At 38.5% G+C, this 18,922-nt stretch overlaps 1 protein-coding gene across 1 annotated transcript in view; it reads left to right on the top strand.

Moving 5' to 3' along the window:
• The first annotated feature begins 368 nt into the window (after nucleotides 1-368).
• The window catches only part of LOC126470029 (aminoacyl tRNA synthase complex-interacting multifunctional protein 1), a 38,231-nt gene continuing 19,677 nt past the window's right edge, over nucleotides 369-18,922 (top strand). Inside the window, exon 1 of the mRNA XM_050097516.1 lies at nucleotides 369-594. Within this exon, the coding sequence (XP_049953473.1) occupies nucleotides 508-594 (87 nt within the window). The 5' untranslated portion in view covers nucleotides 369-507. The remainder of the gene's footprint in view (nucleotides 595-18,922) is intronic.

The raw sequence follows: 18,922 nt of genomic DNA, 5'->3' as shown, positions 1-18,922 counted from the left end.
GGTGGTCGTAGTGTCTCAAAGGTTTATACGGTTTATGCGTTATTAACCGACATTTAATGATAAGAGTGCCATGTTGGTGATAAATGCTCAATGTGCCGTCTCCTTGAAACTTCATAATACAAAGCAGCTACCGGTAAATTTGCCAACTGTGCTGGGTAGAGTCGAAGCTTGTATAGCAGTACGGTGTAATAGCCTCTGGCCCTAAACGTAGGTGGTGTAATTCTGTTGTAAAAGTATACTGAAAAACGGACGTAGAGTGGAAATGTCTCATTTTTACCCTATGAAAGCAGTCTAGGCTTTGCACCACTTGTGAGGAGTTTTTTTGCCTCTTTTATACCTATACACAACCTTTGAGGTAGTGTAGACTGTATTGTCAAGATATCTTTGACAGGGGGTAAACAAGTGAGGAAGAGGAATGTATTTTGGGACTTTGGTGGCGTTGTACCAAAACATTTACAATTAAAGTGTGTATGAGTAAATGCATGCCATTAAGTACATAAAGAGAAAATGACAGCGATAAATAAAGAGGTCATTGAAAATCTGGAAGTTAGAGCAAGATCAGCAGAGCAAATAATTGAGTCTCTACGGACAGAGGTGAGTAATGTAGCATTATTTGTGTAGTTTGTTATAGGTGTGGATTGCTGTAATAATGTGATCGTCCTGACGCCCAGTAAATGTCCCACTAAAACCAAATTATAGAACATCTGTAAAAGAATACATCATAAGATAGCTAGTGCATGTCAGTAGGCGACAATTCTAATAGAAAAAAATTACTGTTTTCGCACATTTTATGGTATTTAGGTGGAATGTCACTGCATTTTCTCTGTATCGTGTCAGGTATTGTTTTTGTTATTTCAGCAAGCAGCGTGATTTCTTTCTTGAGTGCGAAGTAAATTTGAGATCTTTGAGGTTTCGTTTCCTACCCGCAACATTCCTCGGGCTCCCTTTAGTTTGTTCCGCTACAGTTAGCTTTACGTATCGCATATATGTTAAATATGTTTCTTTAGTTGAGTTGTAGTAGGGTATGTAGAGAGACTAAAGAAATTTCTAATCTCACTTCCTTGCGTATACAAGCAAACTAAGTTGACACTCGGCGAGGTGGCCGATTTGAGCGACTGTAAATGCAAAATGCCTTTATGATTACTCCCGTCAGGCGTTGCGCCGAGTGTCAACTTAATTAGCAGGTAAAGAATGCTTAACTCTGTGTGGAGTGTTAGCCTATGGCGTTCCTTCCTGTACTGTAAGAACTGAATAATATTAACTTATAATCCTAATCGTTGTGAAGTTTGCGTTTTATATATATATAGAGAGAGAGAGAGAGAGAGAGAGAGAGAGAGAGAGTGAGTGAGTGTTGAAAATTGTTGCCAGAAGAAAGGTTTTGAACCAACAGACTCTGGCATACGAAACTATAGTCGCATTGTACAGTATTTGTCTACAATGACTATAATGAAATTTCAGGTTTCATTGTACACGTTGGTAAAATTATCTTTATCAGAGATAATGTTTAATTTTATTCAACCCCCACCCCCAGGTATGTTTTGTGGCAGCACAGTGGCCCAGTTTTTGGACTGTAGACTGTGGTAACAGATTGACAGAGAGGACAGAGTAGTAAGAGGAAAGCTTTGACCATGACAGTTTGGTTGTGGGTTGCCAAAGCCAACAAATGTGAATACAAAATTGTATCTGTGATAACATGCTGACCTGTAGTGTCTCAAGAAGACTAAGTTAGTTTGAAAGATGGCACTTCGGTTGTGTGTTGGCTAAACGATATCAGACATCTCAATTGTGGTCGAGTTTTTAATAATACTCTAATTATCTTTCCTACAAAATTTCTTATTGAGTATTTCTTTTTGCATTTTCTTTAATGCTGGGGTTGGTTGGGATAATTTAGGTATGAAGAATCAGCATTTTAAGTTTAATGGCTTGTAGGTTATTTCTATGATAAAATTGTTCTGTCTGTTCATCATGTGTTAGGATTGTGATCTTCTAGAATGATTCTACTGCATTTTCAAGTATGAGGACCCTTTCTTATCATATAAATAACCCTGAAATGAACTACCAGCACAGGAATTTGGACATATAAAGTGTACTAGTAGAGTAAAAAAATAGTGTCCTGTTACACTACAGGTACCACAGCCACAGTTAAGATGTAGGTCCATAAAACCCAAGACTAAGTACAAATATCTCAATTTCCAAAAAAGTTTATTGAAAAATCATCAATGTGAGTTAAATGACAGAACAAACAGATAATGCAAATTTATTGAATAGCATAAAGTACAATTATATCTCTTTAAAATCAGTTGCAGAGAACACTTCAAATATTTGTCACAAATCAAACCATTCTATGTCACCCATCTCCAGGAAAATTAATGATGACCACCCCCCCCCCCCCCCCCCTATGCATTTGTATAAAAATGTCACTGAATATTGGTTTCACTTGGATGGATCTTATGCCGCTACAGGTCCCCTATACTCCATCACTGAATATTGGTTTCACTTGGATGGATCTTATGCCGCTACAGGTCCCCTATACTCCATCACTGAATATTGGTTTCACTTGGATGGATCTTACGCTGCTACAGGTCCCCTATACTCCTTCACTATGCTACCACAGTTACTTTTGGTAATATACTGAAACCCATGATTCTGTTATTTCTTAATTTCAATTGATTCTTGTAGTACAACCAAGGCTGTCTTCATTGTCTTCAGTTTCATCACTACTATCGTTAGACTTAGAATGTGCCTTAGTGTTCCGTATGGAATGTTGAATTTTTCAGCAGCAGCATACACTTCTGGCCTTCTCAAGATCAGATGAGTCATATGTGGATGTCCGTTCCGTAATATATGCATGTGACATGGTCAGGAAAGGAAAACTAAGTTCATTTTCTACCCTGACCTTAAATTCTACCTAAATTACCCACATTCATAAAGTATAATTTACTAACAAACTATTTATTTACAAGTCAAGTTCCATAGGACCAAATTGAGGAGCAAATCTCCGATGTCATGGAACATATCAGTGCATGAAATTATAACATAAAAGTAATAGATAAAAATAAATTGTTTACGAACCCGAAAAAGTCAATCCGTAAGTTTAAGTAAACACAATCAACAATACAACAAGAATCAGCTTAATTTTTCAAGGAACTCCTCGACAGAATAGGAGGAGTGACCCATAAGGAAACTCTTCAGTTTCGATTTGAAAGCACGTGGATTTTTGGTAACATTTTTGAATTCAAGCAGTAGCTTATTGAAAATGGATGCAGCAGTATACTGCACACCTTTCTGCACAAGAGTTAAGGAAGTCTGATCCAAAAGCAGGTTTGATATCTGCCGATTAATAACTGAGTGAAAGCTGCTTATTCCTGGGAATAAACTAAAATTGTTAAAAAGAAATGACAGTAAGGAATAAATATATTGAGAGGCCAGTTTCAAAATATCCAGATTCGTGTACAGGGGTCGACAAGAGGTTTGTGAACTTACACCACTTATTGCCTGAACTGCCCGCTTCTAAACCAAAAATATCCTTTTAGAATGGGAAGAGTTACCCCAAAATATAATACCATTCGACATAAGAGAATGAAAAATAAGCAAAGTTGACTAATTTTCGTGTCGAACAATCACTCACCTCAGGTACCATTTGAATAGCAAAAATGGCAGCATCAAGTCTTCTAACAATATCCTGAACGTGGGCTTTCCACGACAATTTACTATCTATCTGAACACCAACAAATTTGAACTGTTCAGTTTCACTAATCATATGCCCATTCTGTGAAATTAAAATGTCAGGTTTTGTTGAATTGTGTGTTAGAAACTGTAAGTACTGAATCTTACTGTGATTTAGCATTATTTTATTTTCCACGAGCCATGACGTTATGTCATGAACTGCACTGTTTGAAACCGGGCCAGTGTTGCATACCGCATCCTTCACTACCAAGCTAGTGTCATCAGCAAATAGAAATATTTTAGAGTTACCTGTAATACCAGAGGGCATATCATTTATATAAATAAGGAACAGGAGTGGCCCTAACACTGATCGCTGGTGCATCCCCCACTTGACTGTACCTCACTCAGACCCCACATCACAGCCATTCTCAACATTGTGAATAATGACCTTTTGCCGCCTGTTGCTAAAGTAGGAGGTGAACCAATTGTGAGCTATTCCCTGTCTTCCGTAATGGTCATGAAATTTCATGATCAACACAATCAAACATCTTAGTTAAATAAGAAAATGTGCCTAACGTTCGAAATCTTTTGTTTAACCCATCCAGTACCTCACAGAGGAAAGATAATTTTGCATTTTCAGTTGTTAAACAACTTCTAAAGCCGAAATGTACATTTGATAGTAAATTGTGTGATATAAAATGATCAATTATCCTCACATACACAGCCTTTTCAATAACTGTAGCAAACACAGTTGGCATAGAGATAGGTCTAAAATTGTCTACATTATCCCTTTCTCCCTTTTTGTCAAGCAGCTTTACTGCTGAGTACTTTAATCGTTCAGGAAACTGTCCATTCCTAAAGGAAAAAATTACAAATATGGCTAAATACAGGGCTAACATGTGCAGCACAGTACTTTAATATTCTGCTAGGCACTCCACCATAACCATGAGAGTCCTTAGTCTTCAGTGATTTAATAATTGACTCAATCTCCCCCTTGTCTGTATCACAGAGGTCAGACATCAATCTCAGAAAGGCATTTGCCAAGAAGGTTATATGATTCCCTGTAGAAATTAAATTTTTATTTAATTCACCAGCAATGCTCAGAAAATGATTGTTAAATACTGTACATATATCTGATTTATCAGTAACAGAAGTATTTTTACAGCAAGCTGACTTCGTATCATTGACCTTGTGCTGCTGACCAGACACTTCCTTCACAACTGACCATATGGTTTTAATTTTATCCTGTGAATTAGCTATTCTATTTGCATACCACATACTCTTTGCCTTCCTAATATTTTTAACCACCTTACAGTACTGAAACGATGATAAAATCGACACCCTAGCTGCAAACAGGCGTAGATATACATCATTGGGGACACGTTGAAAATGTGTGCCCCGACCGAGACTTGAGCCTGGGATCTCCTGATTACATGGCAGACGCTCTATCCATCTGAGCCACCGAGGGCACAGAGGGTAGTGCGCCTGCAGGGACTTATCCCTTGCAAGCTCCTCGTAAGACCCACAGTCCCAACATGTCCACACCACTACAATCGTAGTGTGCCTAATAAATGTTTGCCTATCACACACATTACTCGTGGCAGAATAATCTGCTAAGTCCCGTACAAGTTGGGGCATAGCGTGTGTGTTCGCACAAGAAGGTCAATGGACAGGTAGCCAAATTTTAACTGTATATATGAAGGTAGTATCTGTTCCCGAAAGAACAGATACCTTGATGACCATGCAGCTTCTATAGAATGAAATGATAACAACTCGGACGGGATTTAGCAGATTATTGTGCCACGAGTAATGAGTGTGATGTGCAAACATCTATGAATATAACAGTGTGGACATTTGGGAAATGTGGGTCTCAAGGAGAGCGTGCAAGGGATAAGTCCCTGCAGGCGCACTATCGTCTATGCCCTCAGTGGCTCAGATGGATAGAGCATCTGCCATGTAATCAGGACATCTTGGGTTCAAGTCTCGGTCGGGGCACACATTTTCAACATGTCCCCGATGATGTATATCAACGCCTGTTTGCAGCTAGAGTGTCGATTTAATTATCATTTCATTCTAGAGAAGCTACACGGTCATCAATGGTATCTGTTCTTTCAGGAACAGATTCTACCTTCATATATATACCTTACAGTACTGTTTGTAATGAGCTACTGTAGCTTGATTGTGACTACTTCTAACATTTAGATCTAATTCCTACTTTGTTCTGCATGATATCTTTATCCCACTAGTCAGCCACCCGGGCTGAGTATTACTGCTAGTAACCCATTTAGAACATTCTAATAGAAAGCAACTCTCAAAGAGCATGAGAAATGTGTTAGGGAAAGCATTATACACTCCTGGAAATGGAAAAAAGAACACATTGACACCGGTGTGTCAGACCCACCATACTTGCTCCGGACACTGCGAGAGGGCTGTACAAGCAATGATCACACGCACGGCACAGCGGACACACCAGGAACCGCGGTGTTGGCCGTCGAATGGCGCTAGCTGCACAGCATTTGTGCACCGCCGCCGTCAGTGTCAGCCAGTTTGCCGTGGCATACGGAGCTCCATCGCAGTCTTTAACACTGGTAGCATGCCGCGACAGCGTGGACGTGAACCGTATGTGCAGTTGACGGACTTTGAGCGAGGGCGTATAGTGGGCATGCGGGAGGCCGGGTGGACGTACCGCCGAATTGCTCAACACGTGGGGCGTGAGGTCTCCACAGCACATCGATGTTGTCACCAGTGGTCGGCGGAAGGTGCACGTGCCCGTCGACCTGGGACCGGACCGCAGCGACGCACGGATGCACGCCAAGACCGTAGGATCCTACGCAGTGTCGTAGGGGAGCGCACCGCCACTTCCCAGCAAATTAGGGACACTGTTGCTCCTGGGGTATCGGCGAGGACCATTCGCAACCGTCTCCATGAAGCTGGGCTACGGTCCCGCACACCGTTAGGCCGTCTTCCGCTCACGCCCCAACATCGTGCAGCCCGCCTCCAGTGGTGTCGCGACAGGCGTGAATGGAGGGACGAATGGAGACGTGTCGTCTTCAGCGATGAGAGTCGCTTCTGCCTTGGTGCCAATGATGGTCGTATGCGTGTTTGGCGCCGTGCAGGTGAGCGCCACAATCAGGACTGCATACGACCGAGGCACACAGGGCCAACACCCGGCATAATGGTGTGGGGAGCGATCTCCTACACTGGCCGTACACCACTGGTGATCGTCGAGGGGACACTGAATAGTGCACGGTACATCCAAACCGTCATCGAACCCATCGTTCTACCATTCCTAGACCGGCAAGGGAACTTGCTGTTCCAACAGGACAATGCACGTCCGCATGTATCCCGTGCCACCCAACGTGCTCTAGAAGGTGTAAGTCAACTACCCTGGCCAGCAAGATCTCCGGATCTGTCCCCCATTGAGCATGTTTGGGACTGAATGAAGCGTCGTCTCACGCGGTCTGCACGTCCAGCACGAACGCTGGTCCAACTGAGGCGCCAGGTGGAAATGGCATGGCAAGCCGTTCCACAGGACTACATCCAGCATCTCTACGATCGTCTCCATGGGAGAATAGCAGCCTGCATTGCTGCGAAAGGTGGATATACACTGTACTAGTGCCGACATTGTGCATGCTCTGTTGCCTGTGTCTATGTGCCTGTGTCTATGTGCCTGTGGTTCTGTCAGTGTGATCATGTGATGTATCTGACCCCAGGAATGTGTCAATAAAGTTTCCCCTTCCTGGGACAATGAATTCACGGTGTTCTTATTTCAATTTCCAGGAGTGTATTTATCAGCACTATAAACATCCTGCCACTCTTGTTCCTTGACAAGGTTTAAAAAACTCTCTATTCCTGTCCTACATAGTTTGTAATTAAATGTGACATTTGTTTGAGTACTAGAGCCTTTTAGTGTTAAAATTTGTACATCATAGTCTGAAAGACCATTCACCCTTTTACTAACAGAATGCCCATCTAGTAATGAAGAATGAATAAAAGTATTGTCTATGGCTGTGCTACTGTTCCCTGCACCCTAGTTGGAAAAAACACAATCTGCATCAGATTATATCAATTTAGGAGAGCTACCAACATCCTTCTTCTTGCACCATCATATACAAAATTTATATTGAAGTCACCACATATAACTAATTTCTGGTACTTCCTACAAAGTGAATCCATAACCCTCTCTAGCTTGAGCAGAAATACTCTGAAGTCAGAGTTACGGGACCTATTAACAACAACAATTAGAAGTTTAATTTCACCAAATTCAACTGCCCCTGGGGTCATTCCATGTCAAGTCATCCAGGCCATGACACCCATTATTTAGTTCTGAACTGAGATTTTGTGTACTGCTTTGCTATGTAATATCATGAACATTTGCCAATTTTTATTGCTTTATATACATTCTTTTGGTAGCAATTACTGAAAGTTTGATACAATGTGTTACTTCAAAGCAAACTTTAAAAATTTGAAAATTGGCTGCAATTTTTAAACAAAAAATGGTATGCAGACAGTTTTTTCCTGAATATGCTTTCGGACATGTAGTTTCTGAAAACATGTTAGAACGGTCCACTTAAATTTTTGTAAATTAATTGTATTTAATTTTATTGTTAAATTAGATAAAATATTTTGGACTATTGCCCCCATTTGGAAAACACTGACAAATTAGAAAGTGATTTACAAATTTACACATTATAAAATATAGGGCCACTTGTACATTACATGACATATGAACATTTTCTTACCTCTGCCGTAACCAAATTAACTCAATTAAAAATACATAGCATTTTGTTTATAATATTTAAGCATTTTGTCAAAAGCCAATATTGTGAACACTGCACAAAATTCTGGTGCTGCAATCTGCATTCAAGTTGATTCAGAACTACCCATGTGACGAGACACTTTGATGCTTAGATAATATTTTTTTGCTTGAGAACCACTTTTCTTCTACCAACTTTGAAGACTCTTTGCTCAGAAAATAAGTACGGCCTGTTGCTGTGATGATACCAACTTCGCACAGAATATGATAGAAAGAAACATCACTATCAGGCCAATAGAAGGACGGGGACAGTCCATGAGGATGAGGATGCATGAACCTTACTGTAACATCTCCTTCTTCACAATTCACATTCTCAACAGTTCCCAAATACCAGGATGAGTCATATGCACATGCAATATAGCAGTTGGGCTTCATAGTGCATTCTGGCATTAGTGGTGGAAGTGCATCTGAGAAATCGTGCATGATACTAAAATCTGCATCACTGCTCAGCCTTTTTGCTCCAGTCTTGGTTGGTGATATTGGTACAATGTGATGCATAGATTGTGTTCCAGTAATTGTTTTTCCACTTGTGAAGTGCTGAGAAAGATAATGTCTGACTTGTGCCATTTGAGTTTTTGAAACAAAGAGAACTGAAATGCCTTGCAGGTTCTCGCGACAGAATTCAAATACCTGTGAAGCTGTAACTATTTGACCTTTATAAATTCTTTGCAAACTTGTTTTTGTGACAAGTCTTTTAACAGTGCCACCAATACAATCACAGGGAGATTTGCCATGGCTGGTAGCAAAAAAGGACCTGCTGCACTTTATGCTGAAGTCGTGTTCATGCTAGCAGACATTTCTGAAATTCTTGCAATTTTTGTATTGTGCAGCACAACCATCAGTGAAATATTCAATATATGCAAGATGAATTTCTGGAAATTCACACTTAAAAAAATTCAATACAGTCTTCTGAGTCTGGTACACCAAAGCAACATCATGTTCTAGATCATCAGAAACAATACAAATACTTTTTGCATGCAACTGTTTATCATTTTTGTAATCTATATAGACAGTTGTTCCAATGGTACTGCTGTACTTAATCTTGAACAACAAAATTGAGATTTTCACTGAAATCAATTGAAATTAACTCTGATCCTTCAAGTGTCTCCTTCTTCATTTTCAGAAAATGAAATTGTGATTGAGAAATAAAAGATTAAGTTTTTCAGTTTTCTTAGTTAGTGTGTCACAGAATTCTGATAGAGGAGTGATTTGAACACTTAAAGTCATTCTATCAGTTGTTACCCATTGACTGTACTAAATCATCTCACAAGGATCATAGTCTTCTATTTCATTTTCTAAGAGGGTTTGAAACAATGAACTGGTGAGGTATTTTTCATACAGGCGAAGCATACAGGCTTAGTTATTTATATCACATGTTATTATTTTAATTAGATCTTGGTATGTTTCTTTAATAGAAATGGAATCTAGAAACTATTTAACATTTTGGTGGTAAATGCACACACTTCAGAATACTTTTTTTATAGAGAGAATACAGTTCAGTTAAATTACTTAAAACAAGATGCTTTTGTTAATAGGTATTTTTACTGGTGCTCACTTTGTCTTTTTTCCCAGGCATTATTCTTGTGTTTTCGTCATCCAAATAAAAAACTTTACTTTTTGCACTGTATCATATGGCAATGTCTTTCCTCTTTTCTGCTCAACCCTTCTCCATTAAAAGAGCTCTTGCTTGTTGAACCAAAGTTCAGAAACCTGAAATTCGGAACTGACTTTCTGTTGAGACCAAGTTGGCGGCACAAGAGTAAGTAACTGAATTTTTTACAATTATTTGCTTTTTCCATGAGTTCATCGTGATGTTTTGCCTTTTCTTGCAGTTCTGTTAAATCACTGTCAGGGATGGTGCTTGCATCAGCAGCCAGCTCAACTTGATATGTTTGTGAAATTTTAGTTTTCAGAGCCCCGGCTGCTAATTCCAATTTTCATTTGGCTGCTGCTTACCGACTATGCCGAGCAACTGGATGCAGCTTTGCAGGAGATACTCCTAAGCTAGTTAAGCTAGTATTAAGCACAGATTTTTCAGGAATCTGCACCTTCACATTACTGTCATTTATATAGTCTGGTGATGAATCGTCACTTGCGTATTTTTCATTAGTAACTTTGATACAGGTTGGGCACATTTTCTCCTCAGGAATAATGCTAAAGCCTGTCGTTTTGAAGGTCTTCGCCGTTTTTAAACTAATTTCACGCAATCCACCTGAAACAGATTGTTTATGTCAATTGAAGAGATGATAGCAAATTTTCTTATGTAGAGAGAATCGGCGTAGCAGGTACCTGTCTTTGTGTTTAACACAGACGCATGAAACACTTAAATCACAGTATGAATGACTGACTGTTGCTTCGCCCTAATAAAAGTTCTTGTTCTTCACTGGTGAGTTCATTCTCAGAAATCAGGGCATTATCACATATATCTTGCAGATACTGTCCAATAAAACACTGCCTACTTGTACTTTCCATATTGCTTCAGTCATAAAACCAATATTTGTCGTAAATAATTCAAAAGATGATTGGTGTAACCTAAAAAGTAATTAAATAATGAAAAATCATTCTATCCCATTGTTTCATTATAGAAGTATTTCACCTTACTGTTGTAACGTTAGGGGACTTACTTTGGTTTTGGAATGAATAATTAAAAACTGCAACAATTGAATATTTTACCAATAATTGACACTGGGTACAACTCAGTACAAGAGCTCAGAACTGCATGCTCAGTGAACACATGAATCTAAACAAAGGAACTGGATGATGCAAAGTGGCAATAAAACAGTGTTCTCAGATAAGACTTGTTCCTAGGTAAATGCAGTGTAGTCAGCCTCAGCAATTTAGTGGTGACATTGTAGTCTGAATTAGTAACTTGAATATTTCTTTCACAATAACGTTGTTTTCCACACTTCCCATTATTTCTACAAACTGATTCTTTTTGTGTGGAATAATGGAATAATTATAATAATATTGTAAATTTTTCAAAGGTATCTATGAGGGGCAAAACCTAAAAAAAAATTATAATGCTCATGCATGGATTTTGTTAAGGGGACATGCCCGTGAAAAGGACCAAAAATTTGAAAAAAAATTTCTTGGTCTATAGAAAACTGCATTTCGTGCAGATTTCAAAAATGTATAGTTTATTGGCATTATCATTTTCCGTTCATTCTGAAATTGAGATTGAATGTAAAGTTGCACAGGGGCGACACCCATCTGTCAGTTTGAAGAGCGTCAGAATACGTGATGCATTATTTTGTTCTTCATTTTTTTTCCATCGTTAGTTACGGATTGTTAATACAGGTGTATTCTAGAAGGCTCTGACTCCCGAAATCAAAGTACAGGCATTTCTAGAAGGCTATGGCTTGAATATTAACAAAGATTTGAGGATATATGATTTTGTATTTAGCCCCCAAACAAAAGTTTCGCAGCAACCAGTTCCAAACACAACCGAATAATACACATCAGTTGCTTCAAAAGTCGCCTGCGGAAACTGTGTCTACAGGCAGAGCTTCTAGACATAAACTTTTGCTTGCTGACTGTAATAAGAACAAGCCTAGTAGTTTTGTGAGCAGCAGTAATGACAGAAATGTTATTGTGAACCTAAATATGCTGTAAAGACTTTCGAAGAGTGCTGTGAAATGTAAGTACTGTAATTGTGAAGATAGTATTGATGTTTCTGAGGATATTTCAGCAAGGAAGGGACTTTCGAGTCGCTTAGTGATTGCCTGTAACTCGTGTAAGATGCACAGTGATACTATGACATCACTAGTAACTGATAGTCGACATTACAGTGTAAATATTCAGCTTGCTTATGTAATGTATTGGAAGGGGAAGGAGAGCAGTCCAGACATTTTGTGCAGTGATGGATTTACCTCCACCGTGGTTTGACAGATACCACAAATTAATACATAATGCTTTATGTGGTGTATGTGAACATTCAGTGAAAAGAGTAGCAGAAGAAGCAGTAGCCTTGTCTGAGAATACAGACATTGTAGCAGCATTAGATGGATAGTGGCAGAAGAGAGGTCATATTTCTCTGAATTGGGTTGTAATTGCCACATTTATTGAAACTAGTAAGATACTAGACTATGAATGAATGTCTAGCAAAGCACTGCCACGGTTGTTAAAGTAAATTTATGGGTACCCACGTTTGTGTAAAGAAATTTGATGGCCCAAGTGGAAACATGGAAACGAAAAGAGTTTTAAACATTTTTAGAAGATCAGAGGTCAGTCACCGTGTGTGGTATGTAGGCTACCTTGGTGATGGAGACTGTAAAGGACACACACTCTGATAGAAAAGCTTGAATGTGTTGGGCATGTACAAAAAAGAATGGAAGGTTGGCTCGGAAAATTATGTAAAGACTTCAGTGGAAAAAACTGCCAGACGGAAAACATAGGTGGTCCAGGCCGTCTTACAAAAAGTTAAATTGATTCTTTGACTCAATATTATGGACAAGCAATAAGAAGAAATGTAGGAGATTTGGAGAACATGAGACAAGCTGTTTGGGCTACATGGTTTCACATTGTGTCAACAGATGAAACCCCACAGCATGGTTTGTGTCCAAAAGGGGAAGATTTGTGGTGCAAGTACTGGTTGAGCAATGCTACAGGCATACTATATACACACAAGCATTTCTCACCTCTTGCTGCAGTTGAGGCAATTAGGCCTATATATAGGGATCTGACAAATAAAATTCTACTTAGGAAATGTATACATAGTCTCTCTCAGAATGCCTGAAAGCTGCAACAGCTTGTATATGGGAGAGAATATCCAAAACTGTATTTGTTGGGCTGAAAGTGCTGAAAATCGGTGTAATGGATGCAATAACAACATTCAATAATGGTGCAATTTCAAGGATCAATGTTATGAAGAAATTGAACATCCAGATGGGAAGGAATATGGCTTCAGCTCTAACTGCTATTGATAAACAGCAGGTAACTGAAGCAGAGACAGCTGCTAAGGAATCAAGGATAAAGAAAAGAATGAAGAGGAGTAGAATGCAGGATAAGGAAACAGGAGGACAATTGGAGAATGCAGCTGGAATGTTCTAAATGAGCATAGTGGTAGTAAGTTAATAAATCTTTAAATCTTCTTTTGCGATTTACCAAAAACTTGAATTTTCATTATTCAGATACACTTTCCTCCTAAATGACTGAAGTTAAACTCACAAAAATTGGTACAGATATTTAGAATGACCTCGTCTACCTCCCTTGCCTACTATTTCCAGAAAAATTTATAACATGATGATGACGTCATTGATATTCTAGCTACATTTTTAAATATTTTTGTTGTAGTAAAATAAATTACTTGTCTTTTTCACAGATGAGCATCAGGGAAGGAAACTGGAGGCATAAAACATTTACGTGAATGTTGTCTGTACTCTCTTTTTTCCAAGCTGTGCAGTCAGTGGTGCCAAAGAAAATGGTACTGCAGTGAAATAGTGTTCCGTTTTTTTATACTATTATAAATATTGTTGTCAATACCAAAATATAATGAATATCTTAATGATTTTTTGGGAAATGCTTTGACTGATGACCCTAATTTTTTTCTGAGATGTACATAATGGATATTCACCACAAGAAGCATGACTATAAAAATATAAACCTTCCTCTTCAACTAAAAAAAAAATTCAAGTTTCCACTGTAGGAACTACTGCATTTTTAAATTATAAAGGAGCTCTTCTATGAAAGTCTGAATTCCTTAATCTACACAACTTCTTTTTATCATTAGTGAAAAAGTAATTGATCTGCAACATTATATTTTGAAAATGAGAATACATCTAGGTAAACTTCCACTACACAAAATTTCGAGGATTTGCCTGACATTGGTTGTCATTTCCTAAAATTTCTGGATGATTTGATGTGGAATGACCCCATGCAAAGTATTCAAATATCTGTTCAGTGCAGTGCCATGATACGTCTACGGACTCTAGAGGAATACTGTTTCTTATGCACATAGCCACTCCCCCACCCCACAAGAAACTCCTTGAAAAACAGCCAGCTAATCTGTATCCTGGTAAAAGAAGCCTCTGAATTGTCAAATTATTTAAGTGGTGCTCCGATATGCCAATAATTTCAGAGTCAACATCTATAAGCAGTTCACAGACTTTATCCCTAATACCTCTTATATTTTGATGAAATATGCTAATTCCTTCTCTGCTTGAAAGCATGATGTCCTCTGAAGGTGAGCCCTTAGTCAGAGGGACTTCCTTTAAGCAGGTATACCTGTCAGCTGACTTCAGTCTAAAAAAGGTGCACCTTCAATGCCAACTACTACAGGAATTTTTCCATGAGTCCCACCACCACCACCACCACCACCACCCACTGCACTGTCACTTACAAGCTTTGCCAGCCTCCCCTTCCCATACCTATTGAGGTGCAGGCCATGCCTAGTGAAACCTGATCTACTGATAGATCCAACTGGCACCACCGAGATGTGACCCATGCCCTCTGCCATCAGCACCTCCTCCAGCCCCATGTTAATGCACCTAACAGTCACATTAAGATGAGGCCGATCATGACGCTGAAACAGTTGCATGAAATGAAATGCACATTAGTGCCACCAGTTTGAGTAGCTATCTTTATCAGGTCACCACCTATATCATATTCCCTGTCTCTGTCAAGACAGTTCCCTGCTCCACCCACTATCACTAACTGATCCTCCTTCGTAAAATTCCTACATAACTCCCTATGCTGTCAGTCACTTGAGCCAACCCTGCACAAGGCTTCACAATGCTAGTGACATGGTACTCACTCACCAACACTTCCTGCAACTGCTGGCCCACAGCTCTATATTACTTACATTTAAAACATGTATAATGTGTACATACTCGAGTTTGGCTACTCTAACACAGCTGATTTCTCAACAGTGCCTCTTCCACTACAAGTGTATATGTTTAATAATAATAATAATAATAATAATAACCCCGTGGAGGCCCGGGAAAAGAATAGGCCTCCGGTATGTTCTGCCAGTCGTAAAAGGCGACGAAAAGAACAAACCACTAATAGGGCTAACCCCCCTTTTAGTGTGATTAGTTGGTTCAGGACAGAACTAATGAAGCCTCGGACAAGCGCTGTCGTGGTCGGGGACGACGCTTGAACCCTATGCCCGTCCACAATGGTAACGACACTGTTAGCCACACGGAAAATGATTTAAATCCAAATAGAGGTGTCCTGCAGGATATGCTTCCTGCAACCACTCTAGAAGGAAAACAAAGACAGAGGATGAGATGGTCAGATGAAGTTAACAGACACCTCATGTTCTGTTATTACCAAGCAACAAACTTAGGAACAAACACAACATTTATTACCAGATACCCAGAATTAAAATTTTTAACAGAACGACGACTAGCTGATCAGAACCATGTAATAATCAAAAATAACAGAATACCCCAGTCAGAATTAGAAAACATCAAACAACAAGTACAACAAATACTGGGACAAAATAATGTGCAATCAGAAGAAGAAGAAAATACAGTAATGGACTCAAACATCCCAGAGCAAACAAACAAAGAACAACACGCATCAATTAAACAATCAGAGGAAAACGAAATCTTAAGACAGCCACCAGAACAAGCACAAATAGAACACGAAGTGACACACATGTTAGATATAGAAGAAAAATTTCAGCTGACATATATAGAATACAAAGACACAAATACAGATTTTAGACCATTCTTGCATAGACCACCAAATAACCCACAAGTTGAAACAACAATAACAGCCATCAACACAATCATACACAAGAAAATAAATGAAAATACAACTATTGAAGAGTTACAACTACTGGTTTATATAGGAGCACTCACTACACTAAATATACACACTAGGCATAGATCGGAACCAACCAAGACACAGAAGAAACCCACAAAACACAGGCCACAGATCAGAATAGAAAAACTGAGAAAAGACATTAGACAGCTAACACAATTTATAAGAAATGAAATATCAGACAAAAAACGAAAAAGGTTAGGTAAAATCTCACAACAAGAAGCGATAGAGCAGTTAGATGAAGAGAAGCAGAAATTGCAAGCATTGGCCAAACGATTTAGAAGATACAAAAAAAGTGAAAATACAAGGAAACAAAACCAAACATTCAACACAAACCAAAAGAAATTTTATCAGACAATAGATAACACACACATTAAAATAGACAATCCACCAAACATAACAGACATGGAACACTTCTGGAACAACATATGGTCAAACCCGGTAAAACATAACAGGCATGCACGGTGGATACGAGCAGAAACACACACATACAAGATGATACCACAAATGCCTGAAGTGATAATTTTGCAACATGAAGTCACCCAAGCAATTAATTCTACACACAATTGGAAAGCCCCTGGAAAAGATAAAATAGCAAATTTGTGGCTAAAGAAGTTCACCTCAAAACATTCACATCTGACTAAATTATTTAACAGTTACATTGCAGACCCATACACATTCCCTGATACACTTACACGTGGAACAACTTATCTGAAACCTAAAGATCAAGCAGACACAGAAAACCCAGCAAAATATCGCCCCTTAACATGCCTAAAAACAATATACAAAATATTAATTTCAGTGATTACACAGAAATTAATGACACATACAACACAGAACAAAATTATAAATGAAGAACAAAAAGGCTGTTGCAAAGGAGCACAAGGATGTAAAGAGCAACTGATAATAGATGCAGAGGTGACATACCAAGCTAAAACTAAACAAGGGTCACTACACTACGCATACATTGATTACGAAACAGCTTTTGATAGTGTACCCCACTCATGGTTACTACAAATATTGGAAATATACAAAGTAGATCCTAAATTGATACAGTTCCTAAGCATAGTAATGAAAAATTGGAAAACCACCCTTAATATCCAAACAAATTCCAATAATATCACATCACAGCCAATACAGATTAAGCGTGGAATATACCAAGGAGACTCATTAAGTCCTTTCTGGTTCTACCTTTCTCTGAACCCACATCCAACATGCTAAATAATACAAATTATGGATACAATATTACTGGAACATACCCACACAAAATCACACATTTGCTATACATGGATGATCTAAAACTACTGGCAGCAACAAATCAACAACTCAACCAATTACTAAAGATAACAGAAGTATTCAGCAATGATATAAATATGGCTTTTGGAACAGACAAATGTAAGGAAAATAGCACTGTCAAGGGAAAACACACTAAACAAGAAGATTACATATTGGATAACCACAGCGACTGCATAGAAGCGATGGAAAAACAGGTACCTATAAATATCTAGGATACAGAAAAAAAATAGGAATAGATAATACAAATATTAAAGAAGAACTAAAAGAAAAATATAGACAAAGACTAACAAAAATATTGAAAACAGAATTGACAGCAAGAAACAAGACAAAAGCTATAAATACTTATGCTATACCAATATTGACCTATTCATTTGGAGTAGTGACTTGGAGTAACACAAACCTAGAAGCACTCAATACACTTACACGATCACAATGCCACAAATATAGAATACATCACATACATTCAGCAACAGAAAGATTCACATTAAGCAGAAAGGAAGGAGGAAGGGGATTTATCAACATAAAAAACCTACATTATGGACAGGTAGACAATTTAAGAAAATTCTTTATGGAACGAGCAGAAACTAGCAAAATACACAAAGCAATCTCTCACATAAATACATCGGCTACACAATTGCAATTTCATAACCGCTTCTACAACCCTTTAGATCACATAACATCAACTGATACAAAGAAAGTGAATGGGAAAAAGAAAACACTACATGGCAAGCACCCGTATCATCTAACACAGCCACACATCGATCAAGATGCATCCAACACATGGCTAAGAAAAGACAATATATACAGTGAGACGGAAGGATTCATGATTGCAATACAGGATCAAACAATAAACACCAGATATTACAGCAAGCATATTATTAAAGATCCCAATACCACAACAGATAAATGCAGACTTTGGAAACAACAAATAGAAACAGTAGATCACATCACAAGTGGATGTACAATACTAGCAAATACAGAATACCCCAGAAGACATGACAATGTAGCAAAAATAATACAACAACTTGCCATAAAACATAAACTAATAAAACAACACATTCCCACATACAAGTATGCACCACAAAATGTATTGGAGAACGATGAATACAAATTATACTGGAACAGAACCATTATAACAGATAAAACAACACCACATAGCAAACCTGACATCATACTCACCAATAAAAAGAAGAAATTAACACAACTAATCGAAATATCCATACCCAATACAACAAATTTACAGAAGAAAACAGGAGAAAAAATTGAAAAATACATCCAACTGGCTGAGGAAGTCAAGGACATGTGGCATCAGGATAAAGTTGACATTATACCAATTATGCCATCAACTACAGGAGTCATACCACACAATATCCACCA

Source organism: Schistocerca serialis, chromosome 3, assembly GCF_023864345.2.
Source record: "Schistocerca serialis cubense isolate TAMUIC-IGC-003099 chromosome 3, iqSchSeri2.2, whole genome shotgun sequence".
Taxonomy (NCBI): domain Eukaryota; kingdom Metazoa; phylum Arthropoda; class Insecta; order Orthoptera; family Acrididae; genus Schistocerca; species Schistocerca serialis.
Note: the sequence above shows the minus strand (reverse complement) of the source record. Positions and strands in the feature narration are given on the sequence as shown.